The 27,584-nt window shown below is 48.7% G+C and overlaps 1 protein-coding gene across 1 annotated transcript in view; it reads left to right on the forward strand.

The window, feature by feature from the left end:
* LOC149984267 (intermembrane lipid transfer protein VPS13B-like) overlaps window positions 1–27,584 on the forward strand; it is a 721,339-nt gene that overhangs the window by 546,049 nt on the left and 147,706 nt on the right. Inside the window, 3 exon segments of the mRNA XM_090230526.1 lie at window positions 2,896–3,607; window positions 4,102–4,239; window positions 17,703–18,059. Of these exon segments, the coding sequence (XP_090086652.1) occupies window positions 2,896–3,607; window positions 4,102–4,239; window positions 17,703–18,059 (1,207 nt within the window).

Raw genomic sequence — 27,584 nt, forward strand, 5'->3', positions numbered from 1 at the left:
ATTGTCATGTTTATGTCTTCATCAGATCCCTGTTGACTGTCCTCTGTATTTCGTCTGTCTGTCTGTCTGTCTCTGCTATCTATCCCCAGACCTCAGCCCCTACTCTGTCTGTCTGTCTGTCTCTGCTATCTATCCCCAGACCTCAGCCCCTACTCTGTCTGTCTGTCTGTCTCTGCTATCTATCCCCAGACCTCAGCCCCTACTCTGTCTGTCTGTCTGTCTGTCTCTGCTATCTATCCCCAGACCTCAGCCCCTACTCTGTCTATCTGTCTGTCTCTGCTATCTATCCCCAGACCTCAGCCCCTACTCTGTCTGTCTGTCTGTCTGTCTGTCTGTCAATTCAAGGGCTTTATTGTCATGGGAAACGTGTTAACATTGCCAAAGCAAGTGAGGTAGATAATATACAGTGCCTTGCGAAAGTATTCGGCCCCCTTGAACTTTGAGACCTTTTGCCACATTTCAGGCTTCAAACATAAAGATATAAAACTGTATTTTTTTGTGAAGAATCAACAACAAGTGGGACACAATCATGAAGTGGAACGACATTTATTGGATATTTCAAACTTTTTTAACAAATCAAAAACTGAAAAATTGGGCGTGCAAAATTATTCAGCCCCCTTAAGTTAATACTTTGTAGCGCCACCTTTTGCTGCGATTACAGCTGTAAGTCGCTTGGGGTATGTCTCTATCAGTTTTGCACATCGAGAGACTGACATTTTTTCCCATTCCTCCTTGCAAAACAGCTCGAGCTCAGTGAGGTTGGATGGAGAGCATTTGTGAACAGCAGTTTTCAGTTCTTTCCACAGATTCTCAATTGGATTCAGGTCTGGACTTTGACTTGGCCATTCTAACACCTGGATATGTTTATTTTTGAACCATTCCATTGTAGATTTTGCTTTATGTTTTGGATCATTGTCTTGTAGGAAGACAAATCTCCGTCCCGGGTCTTTTGCAGACTCCATCAGGTTTTCTTCCAGAATGGTCCTGTATTTGGCTCCATCCATCTTCCCATCAATTTTAACCATCTTCCCTGTCCCTGCTGAAGAAAAGCAGGCCCAAACCATGATGCTGCCACCACCATGTTTGACAGTGGGGATGGTGTGTTCAGCTGTGTTGCTTTTACGCCAAACATAACGTTTTGCATTGTTGCCAAAAAGTTCAATTTTGGTTTCATCTGACCAGAGCACCTTCTTCCACATGTTTGGTGTGTCTCCCAGGTGGCTTGTGGCAAACTTTAAACAACACTTTTTATGGATATCTTTAAGAAATGGCTTTCTTCTTGTCACTCTTCCATAAAGGCCAGATTTGTGCAATATACGACTGATTGTTGTCCTATGGACAGAGTCTCCCACCTCAGCTGTAGATCTCTGCAGTTCATCCAGAGTGATCATGGGCCTCTTGGCTGCATCTCTGATCAGTCTTCTCCTTGTATGAGCTGAAAGTTTAGAGGGACGGCCAGGTCTTGGTAGATTTGCAGTGGTCTGATACTCCTTCCATTTCAATATTATCGCTTGCACAGTGCTCCTTGGGATGTTTAAAGCTTGGGAAATCTTTTTGTATCCAAATCCGGCTTTAAACTTCTTCACAACAGTATCTCGGACCTGCCTGGTGTGTTCCTTGTTCTTCATGATGCTCTCTGCGCTTTTAACGGACCTCTGAGACTATCACAGTGCAGGTGCATTTATACGGAGACTTGATTACACACAGGTGGATTGTATTTATCATCATTAGTCATTTAGGTCAACATTGGATCATTCAGAGATCCTCACTGAACTTCTGGAGAGAGTTTGCTGCACTGAAAGTAAAGGGGCTGAATAATTTTGCACGCCCAATTTTTCAGTTTTTGATTTGTTAAAAAAGTTTGAAATATCCAATAAATGTCGTTCCACTTCATGATTGTGTCCCACTTGTTGTTGATTCTTCAACAAATAAATAAATAAAGTGAAAAACAACAAAAATTAACAGTAAACATTACACATACAGAGGTTTCAAAACAATAAAGACATTACAAATGTCATATCATATATACAGTGTTTTAACAATGTACAAATGGTTAAAGGACACAAGGGAAAATAAATCAACATAAATATGGGTTGTATTTACAATGGTGTGTGTTCTTCACTGGTTGCCCTTTTCTCGTGGCAACAGGTCACAAATCTTGCTGCTGTGATGTCACACTGTGGAATTTCACCCAGTAGATATGGGAGTTTATCAAAATTGGATTTGTTTTCGAATTCTTTGTGGATCTGTGTAATCTGAGGGAAATATGTCTCTCTAATATGGTCATACATTGGGCAGGAGGTTAGGAAGTGCAGCTCAGTTTCCACCTCATTTTGTGGGCAGTGTGCACATAGCCGGTCTTCTCTTGAGAGCCATGTCTGCCTACGGCGGCCTTTCTCAATAGCAAGGCTATGCTCACTGAGTCTGTACATAGTCAAAGCTTTCCTTAAGTTTGGGTCAGTCACAGTGGTCAGGTATTCTGCCGCTGTGTACTCTCTGTTTAGGGCCAAATAGCATTCTAGTTTGCTCTGTTTTTTTGTTAATTCTTTCCAATGTGTCAAGTAATTATCTTTTAGTTTTCTCATGATTTGGTTGGGTCTAATTGTACTGCTGTCCTGCGGCTCTGTGGGGTGTGTTTGTGTTTGTGAACAGAGCCCCAGGACCAGCTTGCTTAGGGGACTCTTCTCCAGGTTCATCTCTCTGTAGGTGATGGCTTTGTTATGGAAGGTTTGGGAATCTCTTCCTTTTAGGTGGTTGTAGAATTTAACGGCTCTTTTCTGGATTTTGATAATTTGTGGGTATCGGCCTAATTCTGCTCTGCATGCATTATTTGGTGTTCTACGTTGTACACAGAGGATATTTTTGCAGAATTCTGTCTGTCTCCGTCCCCCCCAGGTGCATCGTGGGGAGCAGCAGTGTAGTTCCTCGGCGGGGCCTTGCGGTGTGGACTCGTCGTCCAGTCGCAGCGGCGTCCAGGACAGTGGGTTCGGCAGCGACAGCGCCAGGATCCGTATCGTCCAGATGGAGCAGCAGAGTGGAGGTTCCCATCACCGTATCGCCAGACCCTCCAGGAAGTCCACCGTCATCAAGAACCTCTCCTTCGTCCCCTTCGACGTCTTCCTGACCGCGAGTAAACTCTCTCTCATGACCTACGCCTGCTCCACTCTAGCCAAGACCCCCCCCGCCTCGCCGGAGAAGAAGGATGGAGACGGGCCGACAGGGAAGAGTGCCCTGAACCAGCCAGACACCATCCCTACCTCCTCCTCCTCCCTCAACCCAGGCCCTCCTACCCTGGTCCCTCTGTCAGGCCTGACAGCAGAGGACCTCCTGAACAGTAACACCGTTCCCCAGGAGCCCCGCGGTTCCCTCCTCTCCCTGGACTCCCTGCCCGCCCCCAGCCGCTCCTCGGCCCGCCAGGCCCTCGGGGTCACCATCGTGAGGCAGCCTGGGAGGAGAGGGGCTGGAGACCGGGTCCTGGAGCCTCTACTGTACCTCCAGGTGGTCCAGCCGTCGGCCCTGCTCAGCTGTCACCACCGTAAACAGAGGATGGACGTGTCTGTGTTTGATGTGTCTCTGAGGGGAGTCTCCTCTGACTATAAGTGTCTGGGTGAGTGGAGGGAGACTTCATCTGCTGTAGATCTTGATGTGTCTCAATCATTTACAAAATGTCATCTCTCTCCCTCCCCCCTCTTCTCCCCTCCCCTCCCCTCTCCTCTCCCCTCCCTCCTCTCCTCCCCCCTCCTCTACTCTCCTCCCCCCTCCTCTCCTCCCTCTCCCTCCTCCCTCTCCCTCCCCTCCCCCCTCCTCTCCTCCCTCTCCCTCCCCTCCCCCTTCCTCTCCTCACTCTCCCCCCTCCCTCCTCTCCCCCCTCCCCTCTCCCCCCCTCCTCCCTCCTCTCCTCCCCCCTCCTCTCCTCCCTCTCCGTCCTCCTTCTCCCTCCCCTCCCCTCCCCCCTCCTCTCCTCCCTCTCCCTCCCCTCCCCCCTCCTCTTCTCCCTCCCCTCCCCACCTCCCTCTCCCCCCTCCTCTCCCCTCTCCCCTCCCCCTCTCCCCCCTCCTCTCCCCTCTCCCCTCCCCCCCCCCCCCCCCCTCCTCTCTCCAGATCCAGGGAAGTCTCTCCCAGAGGTATTAGACTACAGTGTGTTGTGGGTCCAGACAGTATCAGGAGAGTCTGACAGTCAGACAGGTGTTCCCCCTCCTCTGGCCTGTCTGCAGATCAGAGACTTCCTCAGTGGACCAGGTGAGGACTCACACACTCTACACACACCCTACACACACCCTACAGTATACCCTACAATACACACACTCTACACACACCCTACAGTACACCCTACAGTACACACACCCTACAGTACACACACTCTACAGTACACACACTCTACACACAGTCCGTCTCAGGTTCAAAGCTTCAGTTCTCAGCTCCTGTCAGGGGAGATGTTGACCGCTGGGGAATGTCTCTCTGTGGGATGTCTCTCTGAGATGTCTCTCTGGGGGATGGGATGTCTCTCTGGGATGTCTCTCTGGGATGTCTCTCTGTGGGATGTCTCTCTGTGGGATGTCTCTCTGGGATGTCTCTCTGTGGGATGTCTCTCTGTGGGATGTCTCTCTGAGATGTCTCTCTGGGGGATGGGATGTCTCTCTGGGGGATGGGATGTCTCTCTGGGATGTCTCTCTGGGATGTCTCTCTGTGGGATGTCTCTATGTGGGATGTCTCTCTGGGATGTCTCTCTGTGGGATGTCTCTCTGTGGGATGTCTCTCTGGGATGTCTCTCTGTGGGATGTCTCTCTGTGGGATGTCTCTCTGGGATGTCTCTCTGGGATGTCTCTCTGTGGGATGTCTCTCTGGGATGTCTCTCTGTGGGATGTCTCTCTGTGGGATATCTCTCTGAGATGTCTCTCTGGGGGATGGGATGTCTCTCTGGGATGTCTCTCTGGGATGTCTCTCTGTGGGATGTCTCTCTGTGGGATGGGATGTCTCTCTGTGGGATGTCTCTCTGTGGGATGGGATGTCTCTCTCTGGGATGTCTCTATGTAGGATATCTCTCTCTGGGATGTCTCTCTGTAGGATATCTCTCGGTGTGATGTCTCTCTGTGGGATGTCTCTCTGAGATGTCTCTCTGGGGGATGGGATGTCTCTCTGGGATGTCTCTCTGGGATGTCTCTCTGTGGGATGTCTCTCTGTGGGATGTCTCTCTGGGATGTCTCTCTGTGGGATGTCTCTCTGTGGGATGTCTCTCTGAGATGTCTCTCTGTGGGATGGGATGTCTCTCTGGGATGTCTCTCTGGGATGTCTCTCTGTGGGATGTCTCTCTGTGAGATGTCTCTCTGTGGGATGTCTCTCTGTGGGATGTCTCTCTGTGGGATGGGATGTCTCTCTGTGGGATGTCTCTCTGTGGGATGGGATGTCTCTCTGTGGGATGTCTCTCTGTGGGATGGGATGTCTCTCTGTGGGATGTCTCTCTGGGATATCTCTCTGTGGGATGTCTCTCTGTGGGATGGGATGTCTCTCTGTGGGATGTCTCTCTGTGGGATGGGATGTCTCTCTGTGGGATGTCTCTCTGTGGGATGGGATGTCTCTCTGTGGGATGTCTCTCTGTGGGATGGGATGTCTCTCTGTGGGATGGGTTGTCTCTGTGGGATGTCTCTCTGTGGGATGTCTCTCTGTGGGATGTCTCTCTCTGGGATGTCTCTCTGTGGGATGTCTCTCTGTGGGATGGGATGTCTCTCTGTGGGATGTCTCTCTGTGGGATGGGATGTCTCTCTATGTAGGATATCTCTCTCTGGGATGTCTCTCTGTAGGATATCTCTCGGTGTGATGTCTCTCTGTGGGATGGGATGTCTCTCTGTGGGATGGGATGTCTCTCTGTGGGATGTCTCTCTGTGGGATGTCTCTCCCACACTACACACACACACACACGAACGAGCGTACAAACCCTGTCAGTTCACATCCTGTCTGTGCTGAGCGTATTTCTGTCATGTCCTCTAACCTTGATTCATACAGCTGATTCTCAGTTGATGTTCTTGGACTTGTAACCGAAAGGTTTCTAGTTCAAACCCCTGAGCTGACAAGGTACAAATCTGTCATTCTGCCCCTGAACAGGCAGTTAACCCACTGTTCCTAGACCAGTTAACCCACTGTTCCTAGACCAGTTAACCCACTGTTCCTAGACCAGTTAACCCACTAGACTAGTTAACCCACTGTTCCTAGACCAGTTAACCCACTAGACTAGTTAACCCACTGTTCCTAGACCAGTTAACCCACTAGACTAGTTAACCCACTGTTCCTAGACCAGTTAACCCACTGTTCCTAGACCAGTTAACCCACTGTTCCTAGACCAGTTAACCCACTGTTCCTAGACCAGTTAACCCACTGTTCCTAGACCAGTTAACCCACTGTTCCTAGACCAGTTAACCCACTGTTCCTAGACCAGTTAACCCACTGTTCCTAGACCAGTTAACCCACTGTTCCTAGACCAGTTAACCCCCTGTTCCTAGACCAGTTAACCCACTGTTCCTAGACCAGTTAACCCACTGTTCCTAGACCAGTTAACCCACTGTTCCTAGACCAGTTAACCCCCTGTTCCTAGACCAGTTAACCCACTGTTCCTAGACCAGTTAACCCACTGTTCCTAGACCAGTTAACCCACTGTTCCTAGACCAGTTAACCCACTGTTCCTAGACCAGTTAACCCACTGTTCCTAGACCAGTTAACCCACTGTTCCTAGACCAGTTAACCCACTGTTCCTAGACCAGTTAACCCACTGTTCCTAGACCAGTTAACCCACTGTTCCTAGACCAGTTAACCCACTGTTCCTAGACCAGTTAACCCACTGTTCCTAGACCAGTTAACCCACTGTTCCTAGACCAGTTAACCCACTGTTCCTAGACCAGTTAACCCACTGTTCCTAGACCAGTTAACCCACTGTTCCTAGACCAGTTAACCCACTGTTCCTAGACCAGTTAACCCACTGTTCCTAGACCAGTTAACCCCCTGTTCCTAGACCAGTTAACCCACTGTTCCTAGACCAGTTAACCCACTGTTCCTAGACCAGTTAACCCACTGTTCCTAGACCAGTTAACCCACTGTTCCTAGACCAGTTAACCCACTGTTCCTAGACCAGTTAACCCACTGTTCCTAGACCAGTTAACCCACTGTTCCTAGACCAGTTAACCCACTGTTCCTAGACCAGTTAACCCACTGTTCCTAGACCAGTTAACCCACTGTTCCTAGACCAGTTAACCCACTGTTCCTAGACCAGTTAACCCACTGTTCCTAGACCAGTTAACCCACTGTTCCTAGACCAGTTAACCCACTGTTCCTAGACCAGTTAACCCACTGTTCCTAGACCAGTTAACCCACTGTTCCTAGACCAGTTAACCCACTGTTCCTAGACCAGTTAACCCCCTGTTCCTAGACCAGTTAACCCACTGTTCCTAGACCAGTTAACCCACTGTTCCTAGACCAGTTAACCCACTGTTCCTAGACCAGTTAACCCACTGTTCCTAGACCAGTTAACCCACTGTTCCTAGACCAGTTAACCCACTGTTCCTAGACCAGTTAACCCACTGTTCCTAGACCAGTTAACCCACTGTTCCTAGACCAGTTAACCCACTGTTCCTAGACCAGTTAACCCACTGTTCCTAGACCAGTTAACCCACTGTTCCTAGACCAGTTAACCCCCTGTTCCTAGACCAGTTAACCCACTGTTCCTAGACCAGTTAACCCACTGTTCCTAGACCAGTTAACCCACTGTTCCTAGACCAGTTAACCCCCTGTTCCTAGACCAGTTAACCCACTGTTCCTAGACCAGTTAACCCACTGTTCCTAGACCAGTTAACCCACTGTTCCTAGACCAGTTAACCCACTGTTCCTAGACCAGTTAACCCACTGTTCCTAGACCAGTTACCCACTGTTCCTAGACCAGTTAACCCACTGTTCCTAGACCAGTTAACCCACTGTTCCCCTGAACAAGGCAGTTAACCCACTGTTCCTAGACCAGTTAACCCACTGTTCCTAGACCAGTTAACCCACTGTTCCTAGACCAGTTAACCCACTGTTCCTAGACCAGTTAACCCACTGTTCCTAGGCCGTCATTGTAAATAAGAATTTGTTCTTAAATGACTTGACTAGTTAAATAAAGTCTAAAGTAGTGCACTATATAGGGAATAGGGCCCTGGTCTAAAGTAGTGCACTATATAGGGAATAGGGCCCTGGTCTAAAGTAGTGCACTATAGAGGGAATAGGGCCCTGGTCTAAAGTAGTGCACTACATAGGGAATAGGGCCCTGGTCTAAAGTAGTGCACTATATAGGGAATAGGGCCCTGGTCTAAAGTAGTGCACTATATAGGGAATAGGGCCCTGGTCTAAAGTAGTGCACTATAGAGGGAATAGGGCCCTGGTCTAAAGTAGTGCACTACATAGGGAATAGGGCCCTGGTCTAAAGTAGTGCACTATATAGGGAATAGGGCCCTGGTCTAAAGTAGTGCACTATATAGGGAATAGGGCCCTGGTCTAAAGTAGTGCACTATGTGGGGAATAGGGCCCTGGTCTAAAGTAGTGCACTACATAGGGAATAGGGCCCTGGTCTATAGTAGTGCACTACGTAGGGAATAGGGCCCTGGTCTAAAGTAGTGCACTATATAGGGAATAGGGCCCTGGTCTAAAGTAGTGCACTACGTAGGGAATAGGGCTCTGGTCTAAAGTAGTGCACTATATAGGGAATAGGGCTCCATTGAGGACTCCCTCCAGGTAGTGTTCCCTAAGGTCCCTCTGATTTGATGCTGTTTAACGAGGTGAGCGTCCATCAGACCAGATGGAGACCACAGTCAGAGGAGAGCAGTTCCCTGTGTTTACAGCAAGCTGCCAGACATTTACTGAGAGCACACGGACCAATCACAGCTCCCCTGCCAAGGATGGAACCTGCAGAGAGGGAACACAAGTAACGTGTGTGTGTGTGTGTGTGTGTGTGTGTGTGTGTGTGTGTGTGTGTGTGTGTGTGTGTGTACTGGGATGTAAACGGGATGAGAGGTTTCAGATCTGACCCTCGCCTTGCTGTGGCCTGCTCATCACACACACACACACACACACACACACACACACACAGAGGAAGGCAGCTGCAGCGAGGGAGGGTTCAAGGCTGGACCAGCCCTCTCCTCTTCAATCCCCCTCTGCCTTCTTCTTCCCTTCCTGAGGAAACAGTCCCCCTCTGCCTTCTTCTTCTCTTCCTGAGGAAACAGTCCCCCTCTGCCTTCTTCTTCTCTTCCTGAGGAAACCGTCCCCCTCTGCCTTCTTCTTCTCTTCCTGAGGAAACAATCCCCCTCTGCCTTCTTCTTCTCTTCCTGAGGAAACAGTCCCCCTCTGCCTTCTTCTTCTCTTCCTGAGGAAACAATCCCCCTCTGCCTTCTTCTTCTCTTCCTGAGGAAACAATCCCCCTCTGCCTTCTTCTTCTCTTCCTGAGGAAACAATCCCCCTCTGCCTTCTTCTTCTCTTCCTGAGGAAACAATCCCCCTCTGCCTTCTTCTCTTCCTGAGGAAACAATCCCCCTCTGCCTTCTTCTTCTCTTCCTGACAGTCTTCTGTCTGACCAGGAGGACCCAGGAAACACTCCCCCTCTGCCTTCTTCTCTTCCTGAGGAAACCATCCCCCTCTGCCTTCTTCTTCTCTTCCTGAGGAAACCGTCCCCCTCTGCCTTCTTCTTCTCTTCCTGAGGAAACCGTCCCCCTCTGCCTTCTTCTTCTCTTCCTGAGGAAACAGTCCCCCTCTGCCTTCTTCTTCTCTTCCTGAGGAAACCGTCCCCCTCTGCCTTCTTCTTCTCTTCCTGAGGAAACCATCCCCCTCTGCCTTCTTCTTCTCTTCCTGAGGAAACAGTCCCCCTCGGCCTTCTTCTTCTCTTCCTGAGGAAACAGTCCCCCTCTGCCTTCTTCTTCTCTTCCTGAGGAAACAGTCCCCCTCTGCCTTCTTCTTCTCTTCCTGAGGAAACCATCCCCCTCTGCCTTCTTCTTCTCTTCCTGAGGAAACCATCCCCCTCTGCCTTCTTCTTCTCTTCCTGAGGAAACAGTCCCCCTCTGCCTTCTTCTTCTCTTCCTGACAGTCTTCTGTCTGACCTGGAGGACCCAGGAAACAGTCCCCCTCTGCCTTCTTCTTCTCTTCCTGAGGAAACAGTCCCCCTCTGCCTTCTTCTCTTCCTGAGGAAACAGTCCCCCTCTGCCTTCTTCTTCTCTTCCTGAGGAAACACTCCCCCTCTGCCTTCTTCTTCTCTTCCTGAGGAAACAGTCCCCCTCTGCCTTCTTCTTCTCTTCCTGAGGAAACAGTCCCCCTCTGCCTTCTTCTTCTCTTCCTGAGGAAACAATCCACTCTGCCTTCTTCTTCTCTTCCTGAGGAAACAGTCCCCCTCTGCCTTCTTCTTCTCTTCCTGAGGAAACAGTCCCCCTCTGCCTTCTTCTCTTCCTGAGGAAACAATCCCCCTCTGCCTTCTTCTTCTCTTCCTGAGGAAACAATCCCCCTCTGCCTTCTTCTTCTCTTCCTGAGGAAACAATCCCCCTCTGCCTTCTTCTTCTCTTCCTGACAGTCTTCTGTCTGACCTGGAGGACCCAGGAAACACTCCCCCTCTGCCTTCTTCTCTTCCTGAGGAAACCATCCCCCTCTGCCTTCTTCTTCTCTTCCTGAGGAAACCGTCCCCCTCTGCCTTCTTCTTCTCTTCCTGAGGAAACCGTCCCCCTCTGCCTTCTTCTTCTCTTCCTGAGGAAACAGTCCCCCTCTGCCTTCTTCTTCTCTTCCTGAGGAAACCATCCCCCTCTGCCTTCTTCTTCTCTTCCTGAGGAAACAGTCCCCCTCTGCCTTCTTCTTCTCTTCCTGACAGTCTTCTGTCTGACCTGGAGGACCCAGGAAACAGTCCCCCTCTGCCTTCTTCTTCTCTTCCTGAGGAAACAGTCCCCCTCTGCCTTCTTCTCTTCCTGAGGAAACAGTCCCCCTCTGCCTTCTTCTTCTCTTCCTGAGGAAACAGTCCCCCTCTGCCTTCTTCTTCTCTTCCTGAGGAAACAGTCCCCCTCTGCCTTCTTCTTCTCTTCCTGAGGAAACAGTCCCCCTCTGCCTTCTTCTTCTCTTCCTGAGGAAACAGTCCCCCTCTGCCTTCTTCTTCTCTTCCTGAGGAAACAATCCCACTCTGCCTTCTTCTTCTCTTCCTGAGGAAACAGTCCCCCTCTGCCTTCTTCTTCTCTTCCTGAGGAAACAGTCCCCCTCTGCCTTCTTCTCTTCCTGAGGAAACAATCCCCCTCTGCCTTCTTCTTCTCTTCCTGAGGAAACAATCCCCCTCTGCCGCCTTCTTCTCTTCCTGAGGAAACAATCCCCCTCTGCCTTCTTCTTCTCTTCCTGAGGAAACCATCCCCCTCTGCCTTCTTCTTCTCTTCCTGAGGAAACAATCCCCATCTGCCTTCTTCTTCTCTTCCTGAGGAAACCATTCCCCTCTGCCTTCTTCTTCTCTTCCTGACAGTCTTCTGTCTGACCAGGAGGACCCAGGAAACACTCCCCCTCTGCCTTCTTCTCTTCCTGAGGAAACCATCCCCCTCTGCCTTCTTCTTCTCTTCCTGAGGAAACCGTCCCCCTCTGCCTTCTTCTTCTCTTCCTGAGGAAACCGTCCCCCTCTGCCTTCTTCTTCTCTTCCTGAGGAAACAGTCCCCCTCTGCCTTCTTCTTCTCTTCCTGAGGAAACAATCCCCATCTGCCTTCTTCTTCTCTTCCTGAGGAAACCATTCCCCTCTGCCTTCTTCTTCTCTTCCTGACAGTCTTCTGTCTGCCCTGGAGGACCCAGGAAACAGTCCTGCTCTCCGTCTTTCTGCGTCCTTCTCTTGTGTGAAAGGGTCAATGACAGGAGGTTGGAGAAGTAACAGCTACCAGTTGGAGAGAGAGGGAGAGGGGGGAGGGAGAGAGAGAGGGGGGAGGGAGAGAGAGAGGGGGGAGGGAGAGATAGAGAGGGGGAGGGAGGGAGAGAGAGAGAGGGGGAGAGTGGGGGGGGAACCACTAACAGTCCTCTGGTTAATGAACCACTGACAGTCCTCGGCTGGTTTAAAGCACCACTGACAGTCCTCGGCTGGTTTAAAGCACCACTGACAGTCCTCTGGTTAAAGAACCACTGACAGTCCTCGGCTGGGTTAAAGCACCACAGACAGTCCTCGGCTGGTTTAAAGCACCACTGACAGTCCTCTGGTTAAAGAACCACTGACAGTCCTCGGCTGGGTTAAAGCACCACTGACAGTCCTCTGGTTAAAGAACCACTGACAGTCCTCGGCTGGGTTAAAGAACCACTGACAGTCCTCGGCTGGGTTAAAGAACCCCTGACAGTCCTCGGCTGGGTTAAAGAACCCCTGACAGTCCTCGGCTGGGTTAATGAACCCCTGACATTCCTCGGCTGGGTTAAAGCACCACTGACAGTCCTCGGCTGGGTTAAAAGCACCACTGACAGTCCTCGGCTGGGTTAAAAGCACCACTGACAGTCCTCGGCTGGGTTAAAAGCACCACTGACAGTCCTCGGCTGGGTTAAAGCACCACTGACAGTCCTCGGCTGGGTTAAAAGCACCACTTTGTGTTTGATTGAAAGGCAGGGTGTTCCTAATCAAAACACCTGCGTGAGAAGTGAAGGAATTTCACTCCTGGACAAGGCCTTCTTTTGATGTCCCAACGAACATGACGGAAGGACCACCATCTTTCTTTCATTAATCCAGATTTCCGTGCGCTGCCTTTCCCCCCCTCTCTCTCAGCACACGATGAGCTTAAAGAGGCTACCTTTGAAGGCTACAAGTTAAACGTGTTAGTAAGTAGGGGGTAAGAGTTGGCTGGACTTCCAGATGATTCTATAGGAGCTGGGTGGAAAGAGTCAGAGAGGTGGTATCTTCTGGCTGGACTTCCAGATGATTCTATAGGAGCTGGGTGAAAAGAGTCAGAGAGGTGGTATCTTCTGGCTGGACTTCCAGATGATTCTATAGGAGCTGGGTGGAAAGAGTCAGAGAGTTGGTATCTTCTGGCTGGACTTCCAGATGATTCTATAGGAGCTGGGTGGAAAGAGTCAGAGAGGTGGTATCTTCTGGCTGGACTTCCAGATGATTCTATAGGAGCTGGGTGGAAAGAGTCAGAGAGGTGGTATCTTCTGGCTGGACTTCCAGATGATTCTATAGGAGCTGGGTGTATAGAGTCAGAGAGGTGGTATCTTCTGGCTGGACTTCCAGATGATTCTATAGGAGCTGGGTGTATAGAGTCAGAGAGGTGGTATCTTCTGGCTGGACTTCCAGATGATTCTATAGGAGCTGGGTGGAAAGAGTCAGAGAGGTGGTATCTTCTGGCTGGACTTCCAGATGATTCTATAGGAGCTGGGTGGAAAGAGTCAGAGAGGTGGTATCTTCTGGCTGGACTTCCAGATGATTCTATAGGAGCTGGGTGTATAGAGTCAGAGAGGTGGTATCTTCTGGCTGGACTTCCAGATGATTCTATAGGAGCTGGGTGAAAAGAGTTAGAGAGGTGGTATCTTCTGGCTGGACTTCCAGATGATTCTATAGGAGCTGGGTGTATAGAGTCAGAGAGGTGGTATCTTCTGGCTGGACTTCCAGATGATTCTATAGGAGCTGGGTGTATAGAGTCAGAGAGGTGGTATCTTCTGGCTGTACTTCCAGATGATTCTATAGGAGCTGGGTGTATAGAGTCAGAGAGGTGGTATCTTCTGGCTGGACTTCCAGATGATTCTATAGGAGCTGGGTGGAAAGAGTCAGAGAGGTGGTATCTTCTGGCTGGACTTCCAGATGATTCTATAGGAGCTGGGTGTATAGAGTCAGAGAGGTGGTATCTTCTGGCTGGACTTCCAGATGATTCTATAGGAGCTGGGTGGAAAGAGTCAGAGAGGTGGTATCCTGTGCAGAGCATTAGCCTGCTCCTATAAAGGTTAGGTTGTTGCTATTGAGCTGGCCTGGCCCGGTTGATGATACCATTGAGCTGGCCTGGCCCGGTTGGTGGTACCATTGAGCTGGGCTGGCCCGGTTGGTGGTGCCATTGAGCTGCCCGGTTGGTGGTACCATTGAGCTGGGCTGGCCCGGTTGGTGGTACCATTGAGCTGCCCAGTTGGTGGTACCATTGAGCTGGCCGGTTTATGGTGCCATTGAGCTGGGCTGGCCCGGTTGGGGGTGCCATTATGCTGGGCTGGCCCGGTTGGTGGTACCATTGAGCTGGCCTGGCCCGGTTGGTGGTACCATTGAGCTGGCCAGTTGGTGGTACCATTGAGCTAGCCAGTTGGTGGTACCATTGAGCTGGGCTGGCCTTTTTGGTGGTACCATTGAGCTGGGCTGGCCCGGTTGGTGGTACCATTGAGCTGGGATGGCCCGGTTGGTGGTACCATTGAGCTGGGCTGGCCCGGTTGGTGGTACCATTGAGCTGTGCTGGCCCAGTTAGTGGTACCATTGAGCTGCCCGGTTGGTGGTACCATTGAGCTGGACGGTTTGTGGTGCCATTGAGCTGGGCTGGCCGGTTTATGGTGCCATTGAGCTGGGCTGGCCGGTTTATGGTGCCATTGAGCTGGGCTGGCCCGGTTGGGGGTGCCATTATGCTGGGCTGGCCCGGTTGGTGGTACCATTGAGCTGGCCTGGCCCGGTTGGTGGTACCATTGAGCTGGCCTGGCCCGGTTGGTGGTACCATTGAGCTGGCCAGTTGGTGGTACCATTGAGCTAGCCAGTTGGTGGTACCATTGAGCTGGGCTGGCCTTTTTGGTGGTACCATTGAGCTGGCCTGGCCCGGTTGTTGGTACCATTGAGCTGGCCAGTTGGTGGTACCATTGAGCTGGCCAGAGAGAGGAGAGAGAGTACAGGAGGAGAGAGAGTACAGGAGGAGAGAGAGTACAGGAGGAGAGAGAGGACAGGAGGAGAGAGAGTACATGAGGAGAGAGGGGAGAGAGAGTACAGGAGGAGAGAGAGTACAGGAGGAGAGAGAGGACAGGAGGAGAGAGAGTACATGAGGAGAGAGGGGAGAGAGAGTACAGGAGGAGAGAGAGTACAGGAGGAGAGAGAGTACAGGAGGAGAGAGAGGACAGGAGGAGAGAGAGTACATGAGGAGAGAGAGTACAGGAGGAGAGAGAGTACAGGAGGAGAGAGAGTACAGGAGGAGAGAGAGGACAGGAGGAGAGAGAGTACAGGAGGAGAGAGAGTACAGGAGGAGAGAGAGGACAGGAGGAGAGAGAGTACAGGAGGAGAGAGAGGACAGGAGGAGAGAGAGGACAGGAGGAGAGAGAGTACAGGAGGAGAGAGAGGACAGGAGGAGAGAGAGGACAGGAGGAGAGAGAGGACAGGAGGAGAGAGAGGACAGGAGGAGAGAGAGTACAGGAGTAACAGCACATGAGCGATTTATTTCACAGCTGGAAACTTTCCTGCTAGTAATTTAACTGGAAATGATATAAGCTACATTGTAAAGCAGATTCCTTCTTTCTGGGGGTCTAAACCTCACCTCCCTCTCCCCCATCTCCCTCACCTCCCTCTCCCCCATCTCTCCCACCTCCCTCTCCCCCATCTCCCTCACCTCCCTCTCCCCCATCTCCTCTTCCACTGGGGTGAATGACAGTATCCCCCTATAAACCTCATCCTCCCTCTCCCTCACCTCCCTCTCCCCCATATCCTCTTCCACTGGGGTGATAGGCAGTATCCCCCTCTAAACCTCACCTCCCTCTCCCCCATCTCCTCTTCCACTGGGGTGAATGGCAGTATCCCCCCCTCCCCTCCCTCCATATCCTCCTCATCCTCCCTTTTCCCCCTCCTCCTCCTCTTCCTCTCCTCCAGGCTACATGTGTTGTCTGCCTTATCTCAGCTCACTGGTCACCATAGCAGCACCCACCCGTAGCATCCGCTGGTATATCTCACTGGTCACCCCCAAAGCCAATTCCTACTTTGGCCGCCTTTCCTTCCAGTTCTCTGCTGCCAATGACTGGAAGGAATTGCAAAAATCACTGAAGCTGGAGACTTATATCTCCCTCTCTAACTTTAAGCACCAGCTGTCAGAGGGGCTCACAGTTCACTGCATAGCCCATCTGTAAATAGCCCATCCAACTACCTCATCCCCATATTGTTATTGTTTTGCTCCTTTGCACCCCAGTATCTCTACATGCACATTCATCTTCTGCACATCTATCACTCCAAAGTTATGTGTTTATCACACCTGGTTGTGTTTCTATAAAGGCATGTTTATATCACTTTGACAGCTCCCTCTACTATCTCTCCACATAAACTGGCACCTCCTCTAAGGACAGATATCCCTCTACTCTCTCTCCACATAAACTGGCACCTCCTCTAAGGACAGATCTCCCTCCACTATCTCTCCACATAAACTGGCACCTCCTCTAAGGACAGATCTCCCTCTACTATCTCTCCACATAAACTGGCACCTCCTCTAAGGACAGATATCCCTCTACTCTCTCTCCACCTAAACTGACACCTCCTCTTAGGACAGATCTCCCTCTACTCTCTCTCCACCTATACTGACACCTCCTCTTAGGACAGATCTCCCTCCACTATCTCTCCACCTAAACTGACACCTCCTCTTAGGACAGATCTCCCTCCACTATCTCTCCACCTAAACTGACACCTCCTCTTAGGACAGATCTCCCTCTACTCTCTCTCCACCTATACTGACACCTCCTCTTAGGACAGATATCTCTCCACCTAAACTGACACCTCCTCTTAGGACAGATCTCCCTCTACTCTCTCTCCACCTATACTGACACCTCCTCTTAGGACAGATCTCCCTCCACTATCTCTCCACCTAAACTGACCTGCTTAGAGCTCAGCAACTCTCAATGTGGCTAATTTCCACAAGGAACATAAAACCTAAAGCTCTTCTGTTAATATTTAGGATTACGGTAACTCTGTCTTCTGTCTCTCTCCTGTTAATATGTTGTATTACGGTAACTCTGTCTTCTGTTAATATTCAGTATTACGGTAACTCTGTCTCCTGTTAATATTTAGTATTACGGTAACTCTGTCTTCTATTAATATTTAGTATTACGGTAACTCTGTCTTCTATTAATATTTAGTATTACGGTAACTCTGTCTTCTGTTAATATTTAGTTTTACGGTAACTCTGTCTTCTATTAATATTTAGTATTACGGTAACTCTGTCTCCTGTTAATATTTAGTATTACGGTAACTCTGTCTCCTGTCTCTCTTCTGTTAATATTTAGTATTACGGTAACTCTCTCCCCTGTCTCTCTCCTGTTAATATTTAGTATTACGGTAACTCTGTCTCCTGTCTCTCTTCTGTTAATATTTAGTATTACGGTAACTCTCTCCCCTGTCTGTCTCCTGTTAATATTTAGTATTACGGTAACTCTGTCTCCTGTTAATATTTAGTATTACGGTAACTCTGTCTTCTATTAATATTTAGTATTACGGTAACTCTGTCTTCTATTAATATTTAGTATTACGGTAACTCTGTCTTCTATTAATATTTAGTATTACGGTAACTCTGTCTTCTGTTAATATTTAGTTTTACGGTAACTCTGTCTTCTATTATTATTTAGTATTACGGTAACTCTGTCTCCTGTTAATATTTAGTATTACGGTAACTCTGTCTTCTGTTAATATTTAGTATTACGGTAACTCTGTCTTCTATTAATATTTAGTATTACGGTAACTCTGTCTCCTGTTAATATTTAGTATTACGGTAACTCTGTCTTCTGTTCGTCCAGCGGAGCTGAACGTGGAGCTGTCCCGGCCCCTGAAGGTGAACCCTACGCTGGTGAAACTGGAGCAGACCAAGGCCTACCTGAGGAGGGCCCTACCTCATCACTACTGGGAGACTCCCAAACCCCCCTCCACCCCTCATTCCTCCCCCAGTAGGACCTCGTCCTCCTCTCCCCATCGTCCCGACCCCTCCCACCTCAGCTCCCTAAGATCCCTGGCACCCTTCCACAAGGTGTCCCTCCGCACCGCCCAGATCGTGGTTGTCATGGAGACAGAGTCGCACCCTGCCCGGCCCAGCCTGTCCTGGTCGGTGTCGGCTATGAAGGGTACCATGAACATGAAGACTGGACCCAAGCTAGACGGTAAGAGCTTTAAACATTTACCTTCCCTGTTGTCTTTTTACAGTTGAAAAATGCAGCTCCCCCTCTCTCTTCTCCTCCCTCGCACTTCAACCCTCTCTCTTCTCCTCCCTCACACTTCTCTCCCCCTCGCTCTTCTCGCCCTCTCTCTTCTCTCCTCTCCCTTCTTCTCCTTCTTTCTCTCCCTCTCTTCTCTCCCCCTTCCCCCCTCTCTTCTCTTCTCCTTCCCGCCTCTCTTCTCTTCTCTCCCCCTCTTCTCCTTCTTTCTCTCCCCCTCCTCTCTTCTCTTTCTCTCTCTCAGAGTAACCTCTGTCTATATAGCCCCTGTATTCACATTCAACTTAGATCCCAGGAGTATTCCCAGTTCATATTATTGTCTCAGGGGCAGCTCAGGTTCCTCTACCTCTGCTCTATCAGGACTACACCTCGAGGCACCTGGGAAGTGAAGTCCCAGTACAGTTCTATGAGGACTACACCTCGAGGCACCTGGGAAGTGAAGTCGCAGTACAGTTCTATTTAGGAGAGATATCACACCTTAGTGACATTAACCAGCTGGTTAGGAGAGATATCACACCTTAGTGACATTAACCAGCTGGTTAGGAGAGATATCACACCTTAGTGACATTAACCAGCTGGTTAGGAGAGATATCACACCTCAGTGACATTAACCAGCTGGTTAGGAGAGATATCACACCTTAGTGACATTAACCAGCTGGTTAAGAGAGATATCACACCTTAGTGAAGGGAACATTAACCAGCTAGTTAGGAGAGATATCACACCTTAGTGACATTAACCAGCTAGTTAGGAGATATATCACACCTTAGTGAAGGGAACATTAACCAGCTGGTTAGGAGAGATATCACACCTTAGTGACATTAACCAGCTGGTTAGGAGAGATATCACACCTTAGTGACATTAACCAGCTGGTTAGGAGAGATATCACACCTTAGTGAAGGGAACATTAACCAGCTGGTTAGGCGCGATATCACACCTTAGTGACATTAACCAGCTGGTTAGGAGAGATATCACACCTTAGTGACATTAACCAGCTGGTTAGGAGAGATATCACACCTTAGTGACATTAACCAGCTGGTTAGGAGAGATATCACACCTTAGTGAAGGGAACATTAACCAGCTGGTTAGGAGATATATCACACCTTAGTGACATTAACCAGCTGGTTAAGAGATATCACACCTTAGTGACATTAACCAGCTGGTTAGGAGAGATATCACACCTTAGTGACATTAACCAGCTGGTTAGGAGAGATATCACACCTTAGTGACATTAACCAGCTGGTTAAGAGATATCACACCTTAGTGACATTAACCAGCTGGTTAGGAGAGATATCACACCTTAGTGACATTAACCAGCTGGTTAGGAGAGATATCACACCTTAGTGACATTAACCAGCTGGTTAAGAGAGATATCACACCTTAGTGAAGGGAACATTAACCAGCTGGTTAGGAGAGATATCACACCTTAGTGACATTAACCAGCTGGTTAGGAGAGATATCACACCTTAGTGACATTAACCAGCTGGTTAGGAGAGATATCACACCTTAGTGACATTAACCAGCTGGTTAGGAGAGATATCACACCTTAGTGAAGGGAACATTAACCAGCTGGTTAGGAGAGATATCACACCTTAGTGACATTAACCAGCTGGTTAGCAGAGATATCACACCTTAGTGACATTAACCAGCTGGTTAGGAGAGATATCACACCTTAGTAACATTAACCAGCTGGTTAGGAGAGATATCACACCTTAGTGACATTAACCAGCTGGTTAGGAGAGATATCACACCTTAGTTAAGGGAACATTAACCAGCTGGTTAGGAGAGATATCACACCTTAGTGAAGGGAACATTAACCAGCTGGTTAAGAGAGATATCCTAGTGCCTTGCTGAAGGCCCTGACCTTAAAGATCTCATCAAGCCTGTCTGTCTGTTTCCTAGTACCTTGCTGAGGGCCCTTAAAGATCTTATCAAGCCTGTCTGTCTGTCTCCTAGTACCTTGGTGAGGGCCCTTAAAGATCTCATCAAGCCTGTCTGTCTGTCTCCTAGTACCTTGGTGAGGGCCCTTAAAGATCTCATCAAGCCTGTCTGTCTGTCTCCTAGTGCCTTGGTGAGGGCCCTTAAAGATCTCATCAAGCCTGTCTGTCTGTCTCCTAGTGCCTTGGTGAGGGCCCTGACCTTAAAGATCTCATCAAGGCTGTATGTCTGTCTCCTAGTACCTTGCTGAGGGCCCTTAAAGATCTCATCAAGCCTGTCTGTCTGTCTCCTAGTCCCTTGCCGTCTGTGGCTATAATCCTTCTCAACATATTTCTCTGTCTGACAGTGGTGCTACCAAACCACCAAACAACACAAGAGGTTAAAATACTCTCAATGAAAGATTTGTAGAGTCCAGGCCCCTGTCATGTGACCTGGGTGAGGCGTAGCTGGGAAGTTAAAGGTCTCTGTGGTTTTGTTTCGCCACAACAAAGTCCTCCTGAATAGAACACAGGAAACGGACCATGATGCATCACTGTTGTGTTCTCCGACCCGTAACCACAACGTTACCATGGAGGAATGACCTGTTCCTGGTCAGGCAAGATATTTCCTGTTTCCCAAATGGCACCTTCTTCACTACGTAGTGCCCTACCCTATAGGGCTCTGGTCTAAATTAGTGCCCTACCCCATAGGGCTCTGGTCTAAATTAGTGCCCTGTCCCATAGGGCTCTGGTCTAAAGTAGTGCCCTACCCCATAGGGCTCTGGTCTAAAGTAGTGCCCTGTCCCATAGGGCTCTGGTCTAAAGAAGTGCCCTGTCCCATAGGGCTCTGGTCTAAAGTAGTGCCCTGTCCCATAGGGCTCTGGTCTAAATTAGTGCCCTACCCCATAGGGCTCTGGTCTAAAGTAGTGCCCTGTCCCATAGGGCTCTGGTCTAAAGTAGTGCCCTACCCCATAGGGCTCTGGTCTAAAGAAGTGCCCTACCCCATAGGACTCTGGTCTAAAGTAGTGCACTTTATCGGGAATAGGGTGATATTTCGGACTCTAGTTCCTGTGTCCTCCAATACTGAGACCAGAGGGCTGAATCTCTCTTAACAGTTAGGATCATGTTCTCAGATCAGTCCTGACCGGACCTCTCTGACTAAACCTCTCTGTCTAAACCTCTCTGACCAAACCTATCTGACTAAACCTCTCTGACTAAACCTCTCTGACTAAACCTCTCTGACCGAACCTCTCTGACTAAACCTCTCTGACTAAACCTCTCTGACCGGACCTCTCTGACTAAACCTCTCTGACTAAACCTCTCTGACTAAACCTCTCTGACCGGACCTCTCTGACTAAACCTCTCTGACTAAACCTCTCTGACCAAATCTCTCTGACTAACTCTCTCTGACTAAACCTCTCTGACTAAACCTCTCTGACCGGACCTCTCTGACTAAACCTCTCTGACCGGACCTCTCTGACTAAACCTCTCTGACTAAACCTCTCTGACTAAACCTCTCTGAGCAGACCTCTCTGACTAAACCTCTCTGACTAAACCTCTCTGACTAAACCTCTGACTAAACCTCTGACTAAACCTCTCTGACTAAACCTCTCTGATTAAACCTCTCTGACCAGACCTCTCTGACTAAACCTCTCTGACTAAACCTCTGACTAAACCTCTTTGACTAAACCTCTCTGACTAAACCTCTCTGACTAAATGTCTCTGAATAAACCTCTCTGACCAGACCTCTCTGACTAAACCTCTCTGACTAAACCTCTCTGACTAAACCTCTCTGACTAAACCTCTCTGACCGGACCTCTCTGACCGGACCTCTCTGACCGGACCTCTCTGACTAAACCTCTCTGACTAAACCTCTCTGACTAAACCTCTCTGACTAAACCTCTCTGAGCAGACCTCTCTGACTAAACCTCTCTGACTAAACCTCTCTGACTAAACCTCTGACTAAACCTCTGACTAAACCTCTCTGATTAAACCTCTCTGACCAGACCTCTCTGACTAAACCTCTCTGACTAAACCTCTCTGACTAAACCTCTGACTAAACCTCTTTGACTAAACCTCTCTGACTAAACCTCTCTGACTAAATGTCTCTGACTAAACCTCTCTGACCAGACCTCTCTGACTAAACCTCTCTGACTAAACCTCTCTGACCGGACCTCTCTGACCGGACCTTTCTGACTAAACCTCTCTGACTAAACCTCTCTGACTAATCTCTCTGACTAAACCTCTCTTACTAAACCTCTCTGACTAAACCTCTCTGACTAAACCTCTCTGACCGGACCTCTCTGACTAAACCTGTCTGACTAAACCTCTCTGACTAAATCTCTCTGACTAAATCTCTCTGACTAATCTCTCTGACTAAACCTCTCTGACCAAACCTCTCTGACTAAACCTCTCTGACTAAATCTCTCTGACTAAACCTCTCTGACTAATCTCTCTGACTAAACCTCTCTGACCAAACCTCTCTGACTAAACCTCTCTGACTAAACCTCTCTGACTAAACCTCTCTGACTAAACCTCTCTGACTAAACCTCTCTGTTCCTCCTGTTTATATTGTTTGTTCATCACCATGTGGTGTTTTGATGTTTCCAGAAGGTTTGTCAGGGTTTCCTCCCTAAGCTGTGTTGAGACAAGAAGCCAGAGCAGCAAGTCTCTCAGATCCCCTTTCCGTTTCTCCGTTTCTCCATACGCACGTGAACCACCGACCGCCAAGAACAACGGCTGCTTTGGTGTCATGTACATCAAGAAGACCTGTCCCGTTATGGTCGGTACCAGAACCAGAGAGTTCTGTTACAACACACTGACAGGTTATGGTCGGTACCAGAACCAGAGAGTTCTGTTACAACACATTGACACATTATGGTCGGTACCAGAACCAGAGAGTTCTGTTACTGTTACAACACACTGACACGTTATGGTCGGTACCAGAACCAGAGAGTTCTGTTACAACACACTGACAGGTTATGGTCGGTACCAGAACCAGAGAGTTCTGTTACAACACACTGACACGTTATGGTCGGTACCAGAACCAGAGAGTTCTGTTACTGTTCAACACACTGACACGTTATGGTCGGTACCAGAACCAGAGAGTTCTGTTACTGTTACAACACACTGACACGTTATGGTCAGTACCAGAACCAGAGAGTTCTGTTACAACACACTGACACGTTATGGTCAGTACCAGAGTTACAACACACTGACAGAGTTATGGTCGGTACCAGAACCAGAGAGTTCTGTTACAACACACTGACATGTTATGGTCAGTACCAGAACCAGAGAGTTCTGTTACAACACACTGACACGTTATGGTCGGTACCAGAACCAGAGAGTTCTGTTACTGTTACAACACACTGACACGTTATGGTCGGTACCAGAACCAGAGAGTTCTGTTACAACACACTGACGCGTTATGGTCAGTACCAGAACCAGAGAGTTCTGTTACAACACACTGACACGTTATGGTCGGTACCAGAACCAGAGAGTTCTGTTACAACACACTGACACGTTATGGTCAGTACCAGAACCAGAGAGTTCTGTTACAACACACTGACACGTTATGGTCGATACCAGAACCAGAGAGTTCTGTTACTGTTACAACACACTGACACGTTATGGTCAGTACCAGAACCAGAGAGTTCTGTTACTGTTACAACACACTGACACGTTATGGTCGGTACCAGAACCAGAGAGTTCTGTTACAACACACTGACACGTTATGGTCAGTACCAGAACCAGAGAGTTCTGTTACAACACACTGACACGTTATGGTCGGTACCAGAACCAGAGAGTTCTGTTACAACACACTGACACGTTATGGTCGGTACCAGAACCAGAGAGTTCTGTTACTGTTACAACACACTGACACATTATGGTCAGTACCAGAACCAGAGAGTTCTGTTACAACACACTGACACGGTATGGTCAGTACCAGAACCAGAGAGTTCTGTTACAACACACTGACACGTTATGGTCGGTACCAGAACCAGAGAGTTCTGTTACTGTTACAACACACTGACACGTTATGGTCGGTACCAGAACCAGAGAGTTCTGTTACAACACACTGACACGTTATGGTCGGTACCAGAACCAGAGAGTTCTGTTACAACACACTGACACGTTATGGTCGGTACCAGAACCAGAGAGTTCTGTTACTGTTACAACACACTGACACGTTATGGTCGGTACCAGAACCAGAGAGTTCTGTTACTGTTACAACACACTGACACGTTATGGTCGGTACCAGAACCAGAGAGTTCTTTTACAACACACTGACACGGTATGGTCGGTACCAGAACCAGAGAGTTCTTTTACAACACACTGACACGTTATGGTCGGTACCAGAACCAGAGAGTTCTTTTACAACACACTGACACGGTATGGTCGGTACCAGAACCAGAGAGTTCTGTTACAACACACTGACACGTTATGGTCGGTACCAGAACCAGAGAGTTATTTTACAACACACTGACACGTTATGGTCAGTACCAGAACCAGAGAGTTCTGTTACTGTTACAACACACTGACACGTTATGGTCGGTACCAGAACCAGAGAGTTATGTTACAACACACTGACACGTTATGGTCGGTACCAGAACCAGAGAGTTCTGTTACTGTTACAACACACTGACACGTTATGGTCGGTACCAGAACCAGAGAGTTCTTTTACAACACACTGACACGGTATGGTTGATACCAGAACCAGAGAGTTCTGTTACAACACACTGACACGTTATGGTCGGTACCAGAACCAGAGAGTTCTTTTACAACACACTGACACGTTATGGTCAGTACCAGAACCAGAGAGTTCTGTTACTGTTACAACACACTGACATGTTATGGTCGGTACCAGAACCAGAGAGTTCTGTTACAACACACTGACACGGTATGGTCGATACCAGAACCAGAGAGTTCTGTTACAACACACTGACACGTTATGGTCGGTACCAGAACCAGAGAGTTCTTTTACAACACACTGACACGTTATGGTCGGTACCAGAACCAGAGAGTTCTGTTACAACACACTGACACGTTATGGTCAGTACCAGAACCAGAGAGTTCTGTTACAACACACTGACACGTTATGGTCGGTACCAGAACCAGAGAGTTCTGTTACAACACACTGACACGTTATGGTCAGTACCAGAACCAGAGAGTTCTGTTACAACACACTGACACGTTATGGTCGGTACCAGAACCAGAGAGTTCTGTTACTGTTACAACACACTGACACGTTATGGTCGGTACCAGAACCAGAGAGTTCTGTTACTGTTACAACACACTGACACGTTATGGTCGGTACCAGAACCAGAGAGTTCTGTTACAACACACTGACGCGTTATGGTCGGTACCAGAACCAGAGAGTTCTGTTACAACACACTGACACGTTATGGTCGGTACCAGAACCAGAGAGTTCTGTTACAACACACTGACACGTTATGGTCGGTACCAGAACCAGAGAGTTCTGTTACTGTTACAACACACTGACACGTTATGGTCAGTACCAGAACCAGAGAGTTCTGTTACAACACACTGGCACGTTATGGTCGGTACCAGAACCAGAGAGTTCTGTTACAACACACTGACACGTTATGGTCGGTACCAGAACCAGAGAGTTCTGTTACAACACACTGACACGGTATGGTCGGTACCAGAACCAGAGAGTTCTGTTACTGTTACAACACACTGACACGTTATGGTCGGTACCAGAACCAGAGAGTTCTGTTACAACACACTGACACGCTATGGTCAGAACCAGAACCAGAGAGTTCTGTTACAACACACTGACACGCTATGGTCAGAACCAGAACCAGAGAGTTCTGTTACAACACACTGACACGCTATGGTCAGAACCAGAACCAGAGAGTTCTGTTACAACACACTGGCACGTTATGGTCAGAACCAGAACCAGAGAGTTCTGTTACAACACACTGACACGTTATGGTCGGTACCAGAACCAGAGAGTTCTGTTACTGTTACAACACACTGACATGTTATGGTCGGTACCAGAACCAGAGAGTTCTGTTACAACACACTGACACGTTATGGTCGGTACCAGAACCAGAGAGTTCTGTTACAACACACTGTCCCGTTATGGTCGGTATCAGAACCAGAGAGTTCTGTTACTGTTACAACACACTGACACGTTATGATCGGTACCAGAACCAGAGAGTTCTGTTACTGTTACAACACACTGGCACGTTATGGTCGGTACCAGAACCAGAGAGTTCTGTTACTGTTACAACACACTGGCACGTTATGGTCGGTACCAGAACCAGAGAGTTCTGTTACATCACACTGACACGTTATGGTCAGAACCAGAACCAGAGAGTTCTGTTACTGTTACAACACACTGACACGCTATGGTTGATACCAGAACCAGAGAGTTCTGTTACAACACACTGACACGTTATGGTCGGTACCAGAACCAGAGAGTTCTGTTACAACACACTGACACGTTATGGTCAGTACCAGAACCAGAGAGTTCTGTTACAACACACTGACACGTTATGGTCGGTACCAGAACCAGAGAGTTCTGTTACTGTTACAACACACTGACACGTTATGGTCGGTACCAGAACCAGAGAGTTCTGTTACTGTTACAACACACTGACACGTTATGGTCGGTACCAGAACCAGAGAGTTCTGTTACAACACACTGACGCGTTATGGTCGGTACCAGAACCAGAGAGTTCTGTTACAACACACTGACACGTTATGGTCGGTACCAGAACCAGAGAGTTCTGTTACAACACACTGACACGTTATGGTCGGTACCAGAACCAGAGAGTTCTGTTACTGTTACAACACACTGACACGTTATGGTCAGTACCAGAACCAGAGAGTTCTGTTACAACACACTGGCACGTTATGGTCGGTACCAGAACCAGAGAGTTCTGTTACAACACACTGACACGTTATGGTCGGTACCAGAACCAGAGAGTTCTGTTACAACACACTGACACGGTATGGTCGGTACCAGAACCAGAGAGTTCTGTTACTGTTACAACACACTGACACGTTATGGTCGGTACCAGAACCAGAGAGTTCTGTTACAACACACTGACACGCTATGGTCAGAACCAGAACCAGAGAGTTCTGTTACAACACACTGACACGCTATGGTCAGAACCAGAACCAGAGAGTTCTGTTACAACACACTGACACGCTATGGTCAGAACCAGAACCAGAGAGTTCTGTTACAACACACTGGCACGTTATGGTCAGAACCAGAACCAGAGAGTTCTGTTACAACACACTGACATGTTATGGTCGGTACCAGAACCAGAGAGTTCTGTTACAACACACTGACACGTTATGGTCGGTACCAGAACCAGAGAGTTCTGTTACAACACACTGTCCCGTTATGGTCGGTATCAGAACCAGAGAGTTCTGTTACTGTTACAACACACTGACACGTTATGATCGGTACCAGAACCAGAGAGTTCTGTTACTGTTACAACACACTGGCACGTTATGGTCGGTACCAGAACCAGAGAGTTCTGTTACTGTTACAACACACTGGCACGTTATGGTCGGTAC

This window comes from Oncorhynchus mykiss, chromosome 3, assembly GCF_057628025.1.
Source record: "Oncorhynchus mykiss isolate SJ-2025 chromosome 3, ASM5762802v1, whole genome shotgun sequence".
Classification (NCBI taxonomy): Eukaryota; Metazoa; Chordata; class Actinopteri; order Salmoniformes; family Salmonidae; genus Oncorhynchus; species Oncorhynchus mykiss.